General features: G+C 52.9%; 4 protein-coding genes across 4 annotated transcripts; 2 read left to right on the top strand and 2 right to left on the bottom strand.

The window, feature by feature from the left end:
- Positions 1-693: 693 nt before the first annotated feature.
- Positions 694-2097, bottom strand: CMQ_3974 (homoserine O-acetyltransferase; the record flags this gene model as incomplete). The annotated part of the gene is made up of 1 exon (XM_014319912.1): positions 694-2097. The coding sequence occupies one exon, from the start codon at positions 2095-2097 to the stop codon at positions 694-696; it is 1404 nt and encodes a 467-aa protein (XP_014175387.1).
- Positions 2098-2727: 630 nt separating this feature from the next.
- On the top strand, positions 2728-7871 carry CMQ_3876 (nitrilase cyanide hydratase and apolipoprotein n-acyltransferase; the record flags this gene model as incomplete). Its single annotated transcript, XM_014319814.1, has 11 exons — positions 2728-2932; positions 3105-3313; positions 3378-3532; positions 3616-3934; positions 4002-4045; positions 4907-4958; positions 5190-5343; positions 5415-5655; positions 5731-6421; positions 6504-7593; positions 7828-7871. 11 exons carry the CDS (start codon positions 2728-2730, stop codon positions 7869-7871), a joined length of 3204 nt encoding a protein of 1067 aa, XP_014175289.1.
- A 617-nt stretch (positions 7872-8488) lies between these two features.
- On the top strand, positions 8489-10191 carry CMQ_4104 (O-acetylhomoserine O-acetylserine sulfhydrylase; the record flags this gene model as incomplete). Its single annotated transcript, XM_014320042.1, has 4 exons — positions 8489-8523; positions 8606-8721; positions 8796-9715; positions 9823-10191. The coding sequence occupies 4 exons, from the start codon at positions 8489-8491 to the stop codon at positions 10189-10191; spliced, it is 1440 nt and encodes a 479-aa protein (XP_014175517.1).
- A 616-nt stretch (positions 10192-10807) lies between these two features.
- CMQ_3868 (subtilisin-like protease) lies at positions 10808-13629 on the bottom strand (the record flags this gene model as incomplete). The annotated part of the gene is made up of 5 exons (XM_014319806.1): positions 10808-12908; positions 12966-13034; positions 13094-13227; positions 13285-13443; positions 13498-13629. The coding sequence occupies 5 exons, from the start codon at positions 13627-13629 to the stop codon at positions 10808-10810; spliced, it is 2595 nt and encodes an 864-aa protein (XP_014175281.1).
- Between the last annotated feature and the right edge of the window lie 1930 nt (positions 13630-15559).

Below are 15559 nucleotides of genomic sequence, written 5' to 3'. Positions count from 1 at the left end.
ACAGTCGGCTGAAGTTTTATAGCCTTATATCCAGGACAGACCAATCCACAATACCATGCGGTACATCTACTAGAGGAACCAGAGGAATTATGTCGATGAATGCTTATCTTGCCTTATGCAATATGCAAACTTTAACTTAACTAGATCCCGGAATCCCGGCCCCGGGATTTGAGCACGCCCCACGTAACTTTGTTGGGGTCGAGGGGGAACTCCGGAGATCTATTAGTAATTCGTGGTTTCGGGATTTAAATGCAGCTGCAAACAATCTGCTTTGTTACATGTCTTGAAATTTCCCAAACAGAAAATTTCAGTGTAGAATCAAATTTGTATGCTATTTTTCAGACTTCTCATGATAACTTATTTTTGTTCTTCTGAATGCTATCAGGTGCTGAAATTTTACTGAACTAGGGTTCTATCTCTGGACAATTCGAAACACTTCCAAGAAAGAGTGTTTGATAATGTAAGAGCAGACAAGCTCGCGAACTGCCGTAGTATGATATAATCTAAGGTGGCACGATTTGATAGATAGGTAGAGTGGAAAAGACACAAGAGTGTCCGTGACTTCTATCATTTCCTAGTCGATGTCAAACATCGAGTCTGAGAGTTGCCACACTCTCTAAGTGCCTCTACTTGCCAATGCACTTATCGTATAATCTGACCCAGTTGTTGAAAATATGAAAGTTATCACCAAGATCACCATTGCTCAACCTCTCCGGTAAGTGACCCTTCCCCCTGTCCTCCTGGAATCTCTGTCATTACAATCTCATACATATGTACCTGCTGGTAGAACTGAGAAATGTCAACCCGTAGCTTTGCCTGGATCAGGGCGTCCAGCTGTTCAAACTCGAGCAGGAATCCATCATGACCATCGGACGACTTGAGAATGGAAATTGAGGCATTTGGAAGACAGGCAGCCAGACGCCTCTGCTGCTCTGGTAGAAAAAGAGCATCGGTCTCAACGCTAATGACTAGTGCTCCTGGGGGGACTTTGGATAAGATTTTTCGCAAAGTCTCTTCGTCACTTTCGTACCCGTCGATGGCTGGACGGTTAAGCTCGAGATTCTCCAGTCCTCGTCCTCGTATGACATCGTGACTGTCCATCTTATGCGTTAGATGAAGGTAGCAGTTGGCGTCGAACCTCCCGATGAACTTCTCGCCTTGGTAATGAAGATATCCTTGGGCAGAAAATGTGTGAGAAAGACTTCTCACATGCTGCGAGGTCATCCTGATGCCACATTTGTCAACGGGCTTGTTGGAAGACACGACAGCGTCGTTAGTCCTCGGGAGATCCATGGGAGGCCCGCCCCACGTCTTTGATATATCCAAAGACGTATTCGATATCTGAGTCTGTCGCGGTGGCCTCCTCCCGAAACGGTGATCAAAACTCACGCACGAGCGGTACGTCAGCATTGCGATCATGCGTGCTGCTGAAAGTCCTGCTGACGGCTGGCCCTCAGGGGAAGGATCATAGTGGCCGCTATCAAAAACCGGATCGGCATAGATGCACTGCCGTTGCGTCTCGGCCCACGAGATTCCCCAGGCGCTGTGATCTGCCGCCGTTGCGATGGGTATGATCCCTCTCACATAGCCCTGATCGTTGCACAATGGCCACTCGAGAGCTGTCATGCCGCCCATCGACCCACCTATGACGGCGGCCACCGACCGGACACCGAGAGCATCTAGGACTTTCCTGTGAGCGTGAACGTCGTCTCTCACAGTCGTCTGCGGGAAGCTAGGCCCGTACCGCTTCCCCGTCAACGGGTCTGCAGTCAAGGGTGAGGCACTCCCGTATGGCGATCCCAGGACGTTACCGCAAAAGATAAAGAAGTGGCGTGGGTCAAATGCCTTCCCCGGTCCCAGAAGAGGAGCCCACCAGTCACCGACATCACTACTACCTGTTAGGGCATGGCAGATGACCAAGACATTGTCGGCGTTCTCGTTCAGTCGGCCCCAAGTCTTGTATGCCACAGGGCAGCTATGTAAGACGTCCCCAGACTCAAGTTCAAGGCTTGGGATAACGGCGAACTTTTGCCCTTGGATCAAGCTCGAGTAGATATTATCTGGATGCGGGTTGTCGGCGAGGACTTCGAGAGCCATCGAGATGGGTCAGCTCCTGGTCCCCAAGCCTCCTAGACAAATCAAAGAGATAGACTTACGCAGCGCCATTGCTATTTAGTAGGCAGGCACTGTCTCAGGGATTTTGACTCGTTTTTTGCTGATTCTCTCGTCCCAATGAGAACGTTAAAAATGTGGTAGCGATGGAATTTTGGACCACTCTATAGTATCTGCACCCCGGGGGGTTATTTCCGTAGATGCTGTCGCCAACCAGCGATGTTTTGAGATATGGCCACAATCTACATCCTCTCTTTTTTTTTTCCTTTTTTTCCGAGGTGACTAATCTGATCACCATTGTGTTTCAATTGCGACTGGTATTATTGATAAGCTTACTTTGTATACATAGCATACCTACAATTGCTGTGATGATGGCGAGCCGATACAGTTCCCCTTCCCCACTCGGGATACTGCCCCGGGATTTGAATATGCTATCAGTAACAAACGCCGGCGTTTGAACTACAACGAATCCAACTTCGAACAAGCAGCAAGAAGGCATACCGCCCAGCCAGAATCAGATAGCCTGACAAAATAAAGGCATGTTTGACTGCAAAGCGTATATATGGAGTGGAATGATGTACCGTTTTTTCGCTTGAGCTATGAAATATTACCAAAATGATAAGCCCTATCATGAGTTCCTCGTCGAAAATAGTGACGGTCGCGGCCGTTCAGGCAGCGCCTGTTTCCTTTGATCTGGCAAGGAGCCTGGAGAAGCTGGGCAAGCTGACGGCTGAAGCGGCTGCCAAAGGAGCTGACCTTGTGGTGTTCCCGTGGGTTAATTCGCCCACCAGCAGCACAGTTCTCGCAATTGACCTCTGGGGTTATTCTACTATCCCGTGTCCCTAGTGAAGCATTTCTCTCCGCTTATCCCTGGAGATATTCCTTCGATGCTACCATAGGTGCTAGGGAACCTCGGGGTAAGTTTCAGTGTATTCTAAGATCATATCTAGCCTTTTTAGTGACAAGCCATTGTTTTCCGTGATGCCCCACAGGACGAGAGTGGTACGCTAGGTACTGCAAATCCTCCGTCGAGGTCCCCTCCCCCGAATATGACGTCCTCGTTGAGACAGCGCGAAACTGCAATGTCCTGCTCCAGGTTGGCATCATCGAGAAGGCCGGCGGCACACTGTACTGCACAGCGCTGTTGTTGGACAGAGACGGGTCCATGCTGTACAAGCATCGCAAGGCAAGTTCAATGCCCGTATGCTTACTCAATGTGCCAGAGCTTGGGTCACATCTAACTTGGTGGGGGTGTATCTGTATAGTTAATACCAACAGCCGCTGAGCGTCTCGTCTGGGGCCGTGGAGCTGGAGATGGCCTTGCTGTCGAGGCCACAAGCATCGGGAAGATCGGGAGCCTCATTTGCTGGGAAAATTATATGCCTGCGGCTCGCATGGCTCTTTACCAGCAAGGCATCGAGTGAGTAAATCCCTCTCCAAGCCCCGATCCTGACCAAAAGGTGACAGATGCGTTTGATTAATCCCGGTCAATTTTCATTGTAGGATATATCTGGCTCCGAACGCCGATGACCTCCCTGCTTGGACAGCGACAATGCAGCACATTGCCAAGGAGGGCCGTTGCTTTGTCATTTCTGTGAACTCCGTCTGCCGTGTCTCCGATTTTCCCGATGACTACCCCCCTTTCACACCGGAACACCACGATAGAAGACCCGATGGAGGGAAATGGGAGAAGAATGATATCGTCAACCACGGTGGTTCTTGTGTCGTGGGCCCACTGGGACACTTTCTTTCCGAACCACTCTGGGACAAGGAAGCAATTATTTACGCCAAGCTAGACTTGGGTGAGATCCATGAGTCTCGGGTGAGCGAAACTTCTACTTCTTTAAACTCTTCGCTTGTATACAGATGCTGACAGCTAGTGTGCAAAGCTCGATTTCGATCCTGTGGGGAGTTACTCTCGGCCGGATATTTTGTGAGTAATGCCTTAAATAAGCAGAGGTGATTTTCTTGTCATACTTATTAGGACACGTTCACAGCACGTTGCAAGTGAGCCAGAAGCCAGCGTCTAACGTGATCTTTACGAAGTAAATGAGAGCCGGAAGTTTGTCTCGTTGCTGGGACTTGTGCATTTGTTAGGAAATATGCTCTTCTGAGGATTACTATGCACTGGTCTTGCTGGTCTAAGATAGCTGCATACGCAAGTGAGGATAATAAGTTCTGATAATAGTTGTTGTGCTTTTCTAGGGAAAATGGGACAGAAAGTAGCGATCAAGACAATCAGGTAGAAACATGTCTCTTTAGTGCGGGATAAGCCGGCAAAGTAAGGCTCTAAGGAGGTGGTGATAGTTTAGTTACGTGCCTGCACAAGTCTGCGCAAGCATTGCATTCAGGATGCTGACCCGCGCTGGCTGACTAAGTTGGACTGGTAATGAAGCCCCATTTTTATCTCAACACCTTGCAGAGACGTGGGGTTTCCCGCCGGTTTTCGCCGGTTTCTCTTACACCGCTTTAGGAAACAGACCACCTCTATGCAGCCAAGGCAGGCCAGATGGATAGCCCGGGATTTAATACTCCGTAGTTTTCCCTTTAACACATCCTCCAGCAATCGCCCCCCACTCGCGAACTCCTGCCGTTTCCTAACCTCGCAAATCTCAATTGAAAGTGACAACCCTTGATCTGATACTTGCACGGGATTGCTCGTCTGGTGCTGTGAGATCCGGATGCCCATTGGAAAGTCAGCATTAATTGATCAGAATATCCCGTACTATGAGTACGGTGCAGCTCTCGAAGATGTCAACCGCTGCTTCCACTTCGTCTACTGATGCGCACCCAGCGGCCAGGAGGAAATTCGCCACGCCTCCGGCCAAGGTGGCGTGTCTGTCATGGTAAGCGGGATGGATCCCATTTCAGCGGGCCGTTGCGATCACTACTTTAGATGTTCTAGATACCCCGACCCTTTTATATCGTAATATTGAATATCTGCTGACCCCAGGAAAACCAGCCGAGGCTCCCGGACCCGATGTGATGGGCGGCTGCCCTGCGCTAACGTGAGATGCAGATTGAAGGACCCCTGCATCTTGGAAGAATTTGCCTAACGCTTCTTTTTTGATCGACAGTGCCAGAACCAATGCCGCGAGTGCGTGTACAAGCCTAGCAGGCGAGGTGGCTCTCGCGCGCGAAGAAAGGACCGTCCGCTGCCGGACGACGTCGCAGAGCGTGCGAGACAGGTCAGGATGGCTGAGGAGAAGCAGGAGAGGGAAAGGCATGACCGTATGTGCTGTACCCAGTGTTATGCTGCCATCACCTTGTTGATTGTAGTTGACACTGATTGCCGAGAACAGCTATCTCAGTTGCGAACTATATCGATCCCGGAGCGGGACTCGCGCAGATCCAGGAGGACTTTTATCAAGATAGCGACCTCATCTTCGACAGTTTGTTCGCATCCGAAACAACCTCCGTCAGAAACAACACAGCTGGACAGGACGATGTTCCGGACATGGACGCCGGGAATAGGCCGGAAACGGGACTGGAAACTCTACCGCAGGTTCCTATGGTCCGAACATACAGCAGCGATGCTGCCATGTAAGTGGATATGTATAACAATGTAAAAGATACATACAGGTAACATGACTAATCCGACGTTGAGGAACGATATAGTCTGGAGGCATACTATGTCTTCATACACGCCTACTTCCCGATCCTGCCCCCACCGGTGGATGTGCCTGTGGACAGACCGTTGGCCCAATACCAGAACCAGATGAGAGACGATGAGTTCGAGCCATCGTCCCCCATATCACTGGCCATCTCCGCCATTCTAGCCCTGATCCCCTGCCCTGACGACATGAATCACCAAGACCACGAGTCTGTTCTTTTTCGGCGTAAATACGCCCAGTATCTGGCCCAATCGGCAATCGAGAGCATCGAGATCGAGAACGAAATACCTCACTCATCCGTCGAGCCGGCTCAGGCGCTCGAGCAGGCAACCGAGGAGACGGCGAACGTGCACTTAGGGATATCCTCTGCCACTCGGATGCCCTTTCATCCTGGCGTCCCGCTCAATCTCGAGTCGGTCATCGCTCTCGACATCCTCAGTGTCTATGAGTATGCCCAGCGTGGTAACATCAAGAAGATGCAGAGCCGGGCCGGTCAAGCACTTGTGGCGGCGATGGCTCTGGGTCTACATACAACGCCCGACGGGGCTGAGGCGGTCGAGGCCAAGCGAAGGGTCTGGTGGATGACGTACGTTTGTGTCTGCCAAGGATCCATCGTGGGTAACACGAATCCGACGTTCGAAGTTTTTGCGCAGCGCTTCACAACCAAATTTCCCATCATCGAGGCAGACCCAGAGGTGGTTTTTCTCCTTCCCACAGATTCTATATCAAAACACTGACTTGCAATTACCTTTTCAGGCATTCACTGTCTATATACAGGCCCAACAGGCCATTCTGGCTGCGACACAGTTCGTTGTCGAGCTCAACAAGACAGTTCAGGCCGGCGACGATATGACACGCATCTATGCGCGAATGAAGGAGTTTGAGCTCTTCCTTGAGCCTCTCAATACCAGTGCCAATCTCTGGGACCTACCCGGCACCATCGCCTCCCCCGTTGACCCTACGGAGCAAGTCCTCACACGCTCTTTGAGATGCATGGCTCGCATCAAGCTTAACAGCGCCCGCATCAAGGTCCACCGGTACTGTGCCTTCTATGATCATCCGGTGTTCTCTCGCAGACACTGCGACCTCACGTCTGTGCCTTCAGAATGGACGACGGGAGCCGGTGCAAGAGTGGATGGAATCCAGCAGGAGCCAAAGCAGTCGGACAGCTGCTCGTGCAGCTCCTCGTTCTCCTTCAACAGCATCAGCATCTCACCACCACCTCCGTTCTCTGCACTTCGAGCTGGCACTTCTGGAATGTCCAGCATGCCCGTCTTAACCCCTTCAGACACCAGCAGATCTTCCTTTTCTTCCTCCAATATCCCCACCACCTCTCCATCAGCCCGTACTAACCATAATTACCCCTCGCGTTCTTTCCCTTTCAGCAGCCACCAGTCTGCTAAGATTTGCCTCAAGTCTGCCCTCAACATCACCCAGTCCTTTGCTGGTCTGCCTTATCCGAACCCCACTGGAATTCAGCCCCCACCCCCGACAACGCGGACCCAGCAGCAAGAAAACAGTCCCACCGGCTCAGCCAATCCAGCCAGCATTCCCAGCCAGGTTCAGCAGTTGTGCTGTCTGTCTTCTCCGACCTGTTCGGCAACTGCCGTCGTGGCCCCACGCACGATGCCCGCATTTGCCTGCTGTGCGATGCAGTGCGCCTACGCCCTGCTTATGGTGGTTCACAAAACCAACGCACTGTACCCAGCTGGTCTGGAGCAGCAGCAGGGTGGTGAGACTGGCAGCGGAGACGACAATGGCCTCTTGGCTGCCAGCCTGCTTACACGTCTTCGGCAAGGGCTGGCGTCTATTCTGGCCACCTTGGAAAATTACGGAGTGGCGTTTGAGGCTCTAGGTGGCATGCGAGGTACGCTTTCCAGAATCCGCTTGGCCTTCTCCACGCTGAGAACATATCCTGTCACGGCCATCTTACCTCGCGTGGGGTGTAAAGCACTCCCTGCCGGGTGATCGCTATGATATCACGCAACTTACCACATCTTCTGGCGTCCTTATCCATGTCACTGCATTTGTCTCTGTTGGGTGTTGCGAAAATCAAGAATGATTGGATGATGGTGAAATGCTAACACAAAGCCCTTGACAGACCAAATACGAAGCGCCGCCGATCCGTTTCTCACACCGACGTAAAATCAGGTAGAGCATAATAATAATAAAATTTGAATGGTGCTCGTCGCTGCAGTTGATACCGGTAATTGTGGAAATGCCGGAGAAACAGAAGACGAGTAGACATATCGGAGCTCCACTGTGGAATGTTAAAACAAGGGAAATGGACTAATACTCCGTACGGGGACTTGCCGATCTCTTAGTTTTCGAACTTTTAAATCGGACCACGGGGTTTGAAATGCTTATCAGGACTCTTCACACACCCTTGTCTATTTGTGTAAATCCCGGTACGGAGTACGACGTAGTAGTTAAAAGTCAAAACCCGGGAATCACTCAGATCAGTTCGTAACAGTTCAATCTATCCCCTATCTCAATTCTTCCAAGATAGCAAGAAAATATTTTTGGAAGCTCTTTCCGTATTGGAGAACCGAGAAATGACGAGATATACGGAATGTGGTCTCAGTGGAGGCAGGGGAAGAATCGAACGATACTGGAAAGGTTCTTGTTTGGGCTTCTTTTGCCTATAAATCTGTATTCAGGCTCTGTCCTGGTAAAGAATCTGGGTGGTCATCCGAACAACGTTGAGAGTTCTAACTTCCAATACCTTTCCTGACCTTTGTTGATATCACGCCCTTTTTAAAATGCCTGTCTCTGGGTCTTTGGCTAATGTGGACTGGTACGTACATTATCTGAATCTGGACTGTATAAGCAGACTTGCAGTAGTCTTGGTCACAGCATGAATTTTTGACCAAAAATAGGGAACCCAAATTCTCTACCGTCGCAATACATGGCGGTCAAGAGCCGGACCCGGTCAACGGATGTCGAGCTGTGCCACTGTACCAGACGGCTGCATACAACTTCACAGATGCTGCTGGTACGTGGGAACGATGCCCTAAAATCGAATATCTCTTGTCTGTGGCGATGCTTACCTTCAACTTTCCTTTGCAGATGGTGCCAGCAAATTCGCTTGGAGTAAAGATGGCTACGTATACACACGGATGGGAAATCCCACCAACAACGTTTTTGAGACGCGCATGGCCATGCTCGAGGGTGGTGTCGGGGCTGTGGCCACAGCCTCAGGTCACGCGGCACAGTTCATGGCCCTGACGCAATGCTGTGAGCCCGGACAGAACTTTGTCAGTACTTCGTGGCTGTACGGCGGTACGTACAACCAGTTCCGTGTGTACATGAGGAAGTTCAAGATCGACGTGAAGTGGGTGGTGGGCAACGAGCCCGCAGACATTGATGCTGCCATCGACGAGAATACTCGCTGTGTGTACATCGAGACGATCAGCAACCCCAAGCACAGCGTTCCAGACATCCGCGCCATTGCCGAAGTCGCACATAAGCACGGCATTCCTCTCATCGTGGACAACACCTTCGGCATGGGGGGATACCTGTGCAAGCCCCTCGTATTGGGTGCCGACATTGTCACACACTCGTGCACGAAGTGGATCGGCGGTCATGGTACATCCATGGGTGGTATCGTCATCGACGGTGGTCACTTCGACTGGTCTGCATCTGGGAAATTTCCCAGCTTCACGGAGCCTGCGGACGGGTATCACGGCTTGCGCTTCTGGGGGACGTACAAGTTCAAAGCCCTCTCGGCTAAGCTACGGATGGACAGCATGCGTGATCTCGGCCCCTGTATGAGCCCGTTCAACGCCTGGTTGTTCATCCAGGGGCTCGAGACGCTCTCCCTCCGAGGACAGCGACATGTTGAGAACACACAGAAGCTGGCCGAGTGGCTCGAGGCGCACCCTTGCGTCAACTGGGTGCTCTATCCGGGGCTTAAATCGCATACGGACTATGAGTACACCAAGAAGGTGATGGTCAACGGTGCGGGCGGTGTCCTGACGTTCGGTGTGGTGAGTTGGCGCCCTACCACGTTGTCATCCCTCTGCCCTGGTGCTTGCCATCAAGTCTTACCCTGTCATGCTGAAAATGATTGCTGATGTGATTGGGAACCGAAAAGGCCGGCAACATTGATCGGGTCCGCGCCGTCGTTGATAACCTCAAGCTATGCTCTCACCTTGCAAACGTCGGCGATGCTAAAACCCTCATCATCCACCCATGGGTCACCACCCATCAGCAGCTTCCTGACGAGGAGAAAATCAAGGGCGGAGTCACTCCGGACCTGATCCGCGTCTCTGTTGGCATTGAGGACTTTGAGGACATCCAGCGCGACTTTGAACAGGCATTCTCGGCGGCCGGACTCACGTCCGTGGGTGAGAAGAAAGCAGGATCGGATCCGTTTGAGCTTGCGATGGACCTTGTATCGGGTGGCTTTATGGGCGACAAAGCGACTGGCGCGCCAAAGCCCGAAACTGCTGGGACAGTATGAGTAGCTCCGGCGGCATGGTTGCTATGAGGCCTTTTCAAGGCAGGCCACTATGTATCTTGAGATCAACTAAGCCGAATCACGACTGCATTCTGAGTGAGCATGTGTGTGGTTGGGTACTTACGAAATATGCCGATATGCCTGATATTCATACTAAATAGGTGGGTCTGAGCGCTGTACCCACAGGGTACATGTACCTTTCCATCCTGCGCTACGGAGTACAAGATTTTACTTCCAACCTATTCTGGCCTAGCTCGTTCGACAGAACCTCTTAGCGGCAAAAAAGCCAAAACGGAGTCTTGATAAAAAAGCCGTACACCATCGACAACATGTTCTTTTTCCCCAAAAAATGAATTCTCTCTCGCCGGGAATTGAACCCGGGTCCCGGGCGTGACAAGCCCGTATACTGACCACTATACTACAAGAGATTGTGAAAGAAGCTCCGATACGGGGAATCGAACCCCGAGCTGGTCGGTGAGAGCGACCGATGTTAGCCATTACACCATATCGGATGTGATGTTCGAGGCGAGCTACGTAGCCTTGTGTACCGAGACACGCTTAGACAGAAATCGATATTTTATTTTCATGCCTTTACACTCTAGCCGAGTTGTCCACACATCTAAGACATATCCATAACAAACTCGACCGTCTCGTAGGTCTCGTACTCTCTGCCCTTGGCCAGATCAGCAAAAACCTTTGCCAGACGGACAACAAACTTGTATGTGCCGCTGGTGGCGGTGGTACCGTCGGCCAGGCTGCCGTCCCAGGTGCCAGACAAGAAGCTACGCGGCGTCCACATGAGGGGAAAGCCGGCGATGGAGCCGGTGATGTTCATGCCAGCCTCATGCAAAAGGTTGGGGCCTGTGGTAGAGACAACGTCGATGCGAACGGCGGCAGATCCCCATCGGGACTCGAAGATGACAGACGGATACGTCTCGGCCGATGGCTTGTACGTCTTGGTCGTGTTGGTCGTGTTGTAGAAGCCGCCGATGACGTAGGGCCACGGGCCGTCATCGGACATCATGACAATGTCGTGCATGTTGCCAGAAACACCGCCGTAAGGGATCGAGACGGAGGAGCCTCCGCCGGTAATATTGACGAAGCCGGAGTAAAAGGGCACCAGGGTGGTATCCAGAGACGCATCGGGAGTGGCCTCGACTGTCACGCGCTTCTTTTGGCCCGGCTCAAGGGTCAGGGTCGAGGGCGAGATCTGGACGGTAGCGTACTTGGTGTCCATCGGCGGAGGGAACTCGGCGACCTCGCCGGTGTAGGAAGCATCAAAAGCATAGGCGTTGGCAGCAGGGGCATGAGACAGAGTGTAAGTCTCGGTGGTGGTGCCGTCGTTCTGGACGTAGAAGGCGGCGTCCTGGACGTGGTGAGCGGTATCGTTGAGGGCCAGGTTCGCCTCGGTGACGGAGAGACCACCACGGATCATAGCATAGGCATTGACGAGGCCACCGCCCTGCTGGGCGACCGAGGTGAGGTACGAGGAGTCAGCAGTGCCGTTATTGAAGACGAGGGGTGTGGCCGAGCCGGAGAGCGCGGCATTGATCAGCTTCGGGCTGATGCCACGGCCCTTGGCCTGTAGATAGAGAGCGACAACGCCGGCGGTAAAGGGCGTGGCCATGGACGTGCCCGACTCGACGGCATAGCCGCCCTTGTCCGAGAGGTACGTCGACAGGATGTTGCCGCCAGGTGCCGAGACGACCGGTTTGATCGTGAGCTCATTGGTCGGGTTCCACGTGCTAAAGGTGCTCATGCGGCCACCCGAGACGGTGTTGGCTGAGCCGGTCGGGTCGACCAGCAGCTCGACCTTGTCGGGGAACGTCAGCGTGACCGTCTTGCCAGCCGCGAGGAGGCCGACCCATTTGGTGCCGACGTCAGCCGAGACCATGCCAGCGCCGGTGAGAGAGGCCGAGCCCAGCGACGGCGTCATCGTGCCGGCGATGTTGTTGTAGAACATGACATAGGCAGCGCCAGCATTCTTGGCCACGTCGGCCTTGGCCTCGAACGTGCAGGTGCCACGGCGAATCAAGGCGATCTTGCCGGTCAGGTTGGCCGTGATGGCGCTGCAGAAGTCGTTGGTGATGCTGGTGTTGAACGAGTTGGCATACAGCGGCAGGCTGACACCGGTGAAGGAGCCCGAGCCCTCGTTGTAGGTCGTCTCGGTCGAAGCGCCATCCACGACGTAGTCCAGCAGCAGGGAGGCGGAGGGCGTTCGGATGTTGTCGACCGAGCCGACCGAAGTCACGTCGTCGCCCGCAGAGGCCGAAGAGGCATAGAACATGCCGTCAGACCCGTCATTACCGGCCGCCAGCATGCAGGGCGTGCCGGCCGCCACGATGGACGCCGTCACGGCTGCCCATGGCTCTTCAGGCCAGCCGCTGGCACCACCAATGCTCGACGTGATGATGTCGACGCCGTGGTTGTAGGCCATCAAAAAGGCGTCGATCAGCACGTCGTTGGCCGCGTCGCCTGAGCAGCCAAACACCTTGTAGATGCCCAGGGTCACGTTGGGTGCTACACCTAGCACATACGGGTCATCGGATGCCGCGATGATGCCGGCCACGTGTGTTCCGTGGCCGTTGCAGTCCAGCGGGTCGTTGTCTGGCACCGGCGTGTTGGCACCCGTGTAGTTGTTGCCGACCAGGTCATAGCCAAACGAGATCTTGCAGCCGGGGCCGAAGCAGCCGCCCAGAGCCGGGAGCGTGTAGTCGATTCTGCAGTCCATGTCAGCCAGAAAGGATCAACAGAAAGACGGAAAGACAAAGACTTACCCTGTGTCGATCTCAGCAATCATGATCCCGCTGCCATCTATGCCCTCTGCGTGCAGCTTGTCCACGCCGCTAGTCGTGACTGTTAGCTGAATGTTCACCGTCGTCACCTTCCCTGGCAAAGAACTTACGCCATGACGTGAGACGAGGGAGCCCCCTGGAGCGCACGCTTCTTGTTGCTCCGTGCGAGCGCCTCCACCTTGCTCAAGCGCTTGTCCCGCGAGATCGGCGAGCCATGCGAGAACAGACGGACCGGAGAGATGGCCTGGGATGACTGTTAGACGTCGCACTGCTTGTAAGTGGTGCATGTGCAGACACAAACCTTGACTTGCGTAAAGTTGCCAATAACGTCCAGGTCGGATGTCCGGTTCGCCGGCAGGTGGAACGAAGTGCCAGAGAAAAAGGCATGATCGAACGCTCGGCGCTGGACCGCGTGGATCCCGTTCGACGACAGGTTCTGGTAGAAGCTGTCGACAGACGTCTGCTGCCCGTTAGTGCCGTTCGTCGTCCGTCATTCTTGCCACCGGAAACGCACATGTTCCGGAGTAAACTCCACAATATAAGCACCCGGTGCGATCCCCTTGTTAGTGTCCGAGAGTGAGTAGTTGGCTGTGGCAGCCGCAATGGCCGGAGCCCCCAGGCTGGCTGCTATGGCTGAGAGACGCATCTTGGCTGTTGAGAAGGAATGTCGTCTTGCTCGAGTGGCCGCGTCGTCGCATATATATATTGCGTCTTGCCATGCGCGTGCATCTTCGTCTGTCGAGCCAGGCTGCTAGAGGGAGGAGAGTCAATCGGCTAAGCGAACCGCCTGGCTCTCTACTCCGTACAGAGCAGAGGCCTCTCACCTTGGCTGTTCCGAGATGACATCCACTTAGCTGCAGCTGGCCTGAGGACCTTCGCCAAGCCAATACAATTGCCTACACTTTCCTCTTGCGACTGGCATCGCCCGTTATCGCAGCCTCAACGGCCGCTGCACAGGGATCTTCATGCAACCTTCCGTTTGCAACGAACGGCGTGCGTCATTTAGCAGGGGAATGCTGGAATCGGCATCCCGCCCAAATCAGACAGATCTCCGCCTTTTCGCCTATCGCGACGCCCAATTCGGCATAGCCGTGCCGGCAAGTGGACTTCCCTCTCCAATACGACCGATACCATTGGGGCTCTCCTCCGAGACTGTTGAATACGAGCCGGCTAATCGCAAGAAACGACCAAAAAGGAAGGTGAGGCTCCAAACTCCCCGACCCATGTCGCTGAAAATCCACATTGTCCGCTATCTGCCATTGGCCAGATAGGTGACCGTGCGCGCGTTACGAGATCTTCATTCTGACGAGAGGGGCATTGCTGTCACTGTTGTGCTTCGCATCATCGTGGTCAGTCATCAACCGCCCACTGTCGCTATGATTGCAACGTCGGCTGCAAACATGAGACGGCAACACGAGGTGTTATGTTCAAATACGGCCCCCATCTCCAGGTCTCTGCACTCGAAAAGTTTGCTGTTATCATCATTGTTCTCAACCCGGTCTGCCCCTGTCTGAAATCTACTCCATATTCCTCTAGCTGGGATGGCATGGACCTTTGCGATGCAGTCATCCGGATGCAACAGTTCCCAACCATCTTTCGAGCCCTGAGCCACGAGGTCTTCGATTGTATAAGGGCATCACGGCTTCGAGCTATAACAACGGACGATGCTCTTCGCCTAACCAAGACATAGACATCATCCTTATTCCTATGGTTTAGACGGCGTCTGGGAAGAGCGGAAGCAGTGGGTCCCGGTATCCCGAGACCGCGGCCGCGGCGTCAACGCACTGGCGAGCTAGGAAGGTCATGTTCCTTATCAAAGCAGAAGGTAATCCCTGATATGCATGTGCCCCGACTATGTCGCCCTCCCTCGTGGCTTGCAACGCTGCGGACCTAGCCCAGGCCCTGGGCACGGTATCACGGCCTGCATAGTACTCCGGCAGCTCGTTCGCTGCAGCAAATCTCTTAACGGCTTCTCATGGCCCGCCTTTGAGGCACGCTAGATGTTCTCGCGTGAAACAATCACCCAATGTCTACATAAACTCTGTAGTTTGTTCCTAGACTAGCTCAGTTATGCAGAGTTTCGGTGAGCCACCTTTATAGTGTGCGTACGAGTACTGTTTTGCCCATTGTACTATCTTGCAGGAACGAAGTGTTGTGCCAGTCTGTTGCCGGGCCATTCTCCACACGATAAGCAAATAATAACGGCTATTAAATCGTTTACTTTCATTATGATTGCTTTATACTCCCTGACACTAGGTTGATATGGTATAGAAGTCCCAAGGCAAGCAGCAATATAGCAAGCTTACGGCGTTACGTACCGTAAACACGAGTAGTTTCTTTGTCTAGAGAATATAATGAGTTCTTTTTTAGCTACTTGCATAAACTCATGCATCTAATTTCTTGCTCCGTAATTGACATTAATGACGGCTAAGCTCATTCTATTTTTAAAATACATCATAAAAGGCCTTGGCAGATGCGTACTACTAGACGTAATAGAACTATTTGTGTTGCATCAGTGTTTTTATCTTGTTAAAGGACGTATAAGTTTCTTCGACCTGAGCCATTCACTACGGAGA

The sequence above is a fragment of the Grosmannia clavigera genome (genome assembly GCF_000143105.1).
Source record: "Grosmannia clavigera kw1407 unplaced genomic scaffold GCSC_113, whole genome shotgun sequence".
NCBI classification, from domain to species: Eukaryota; Fungi; Ascomycota; class Sordariomycetes; order Ophiostomatales; family Ophiostomataceae; genus Leptographium; species Leptographium clavigerum.
Note: the sequence above shows the minus strand (reverse complement) of the source record. Positions and strands in the feature narration are given on the sequence as shown.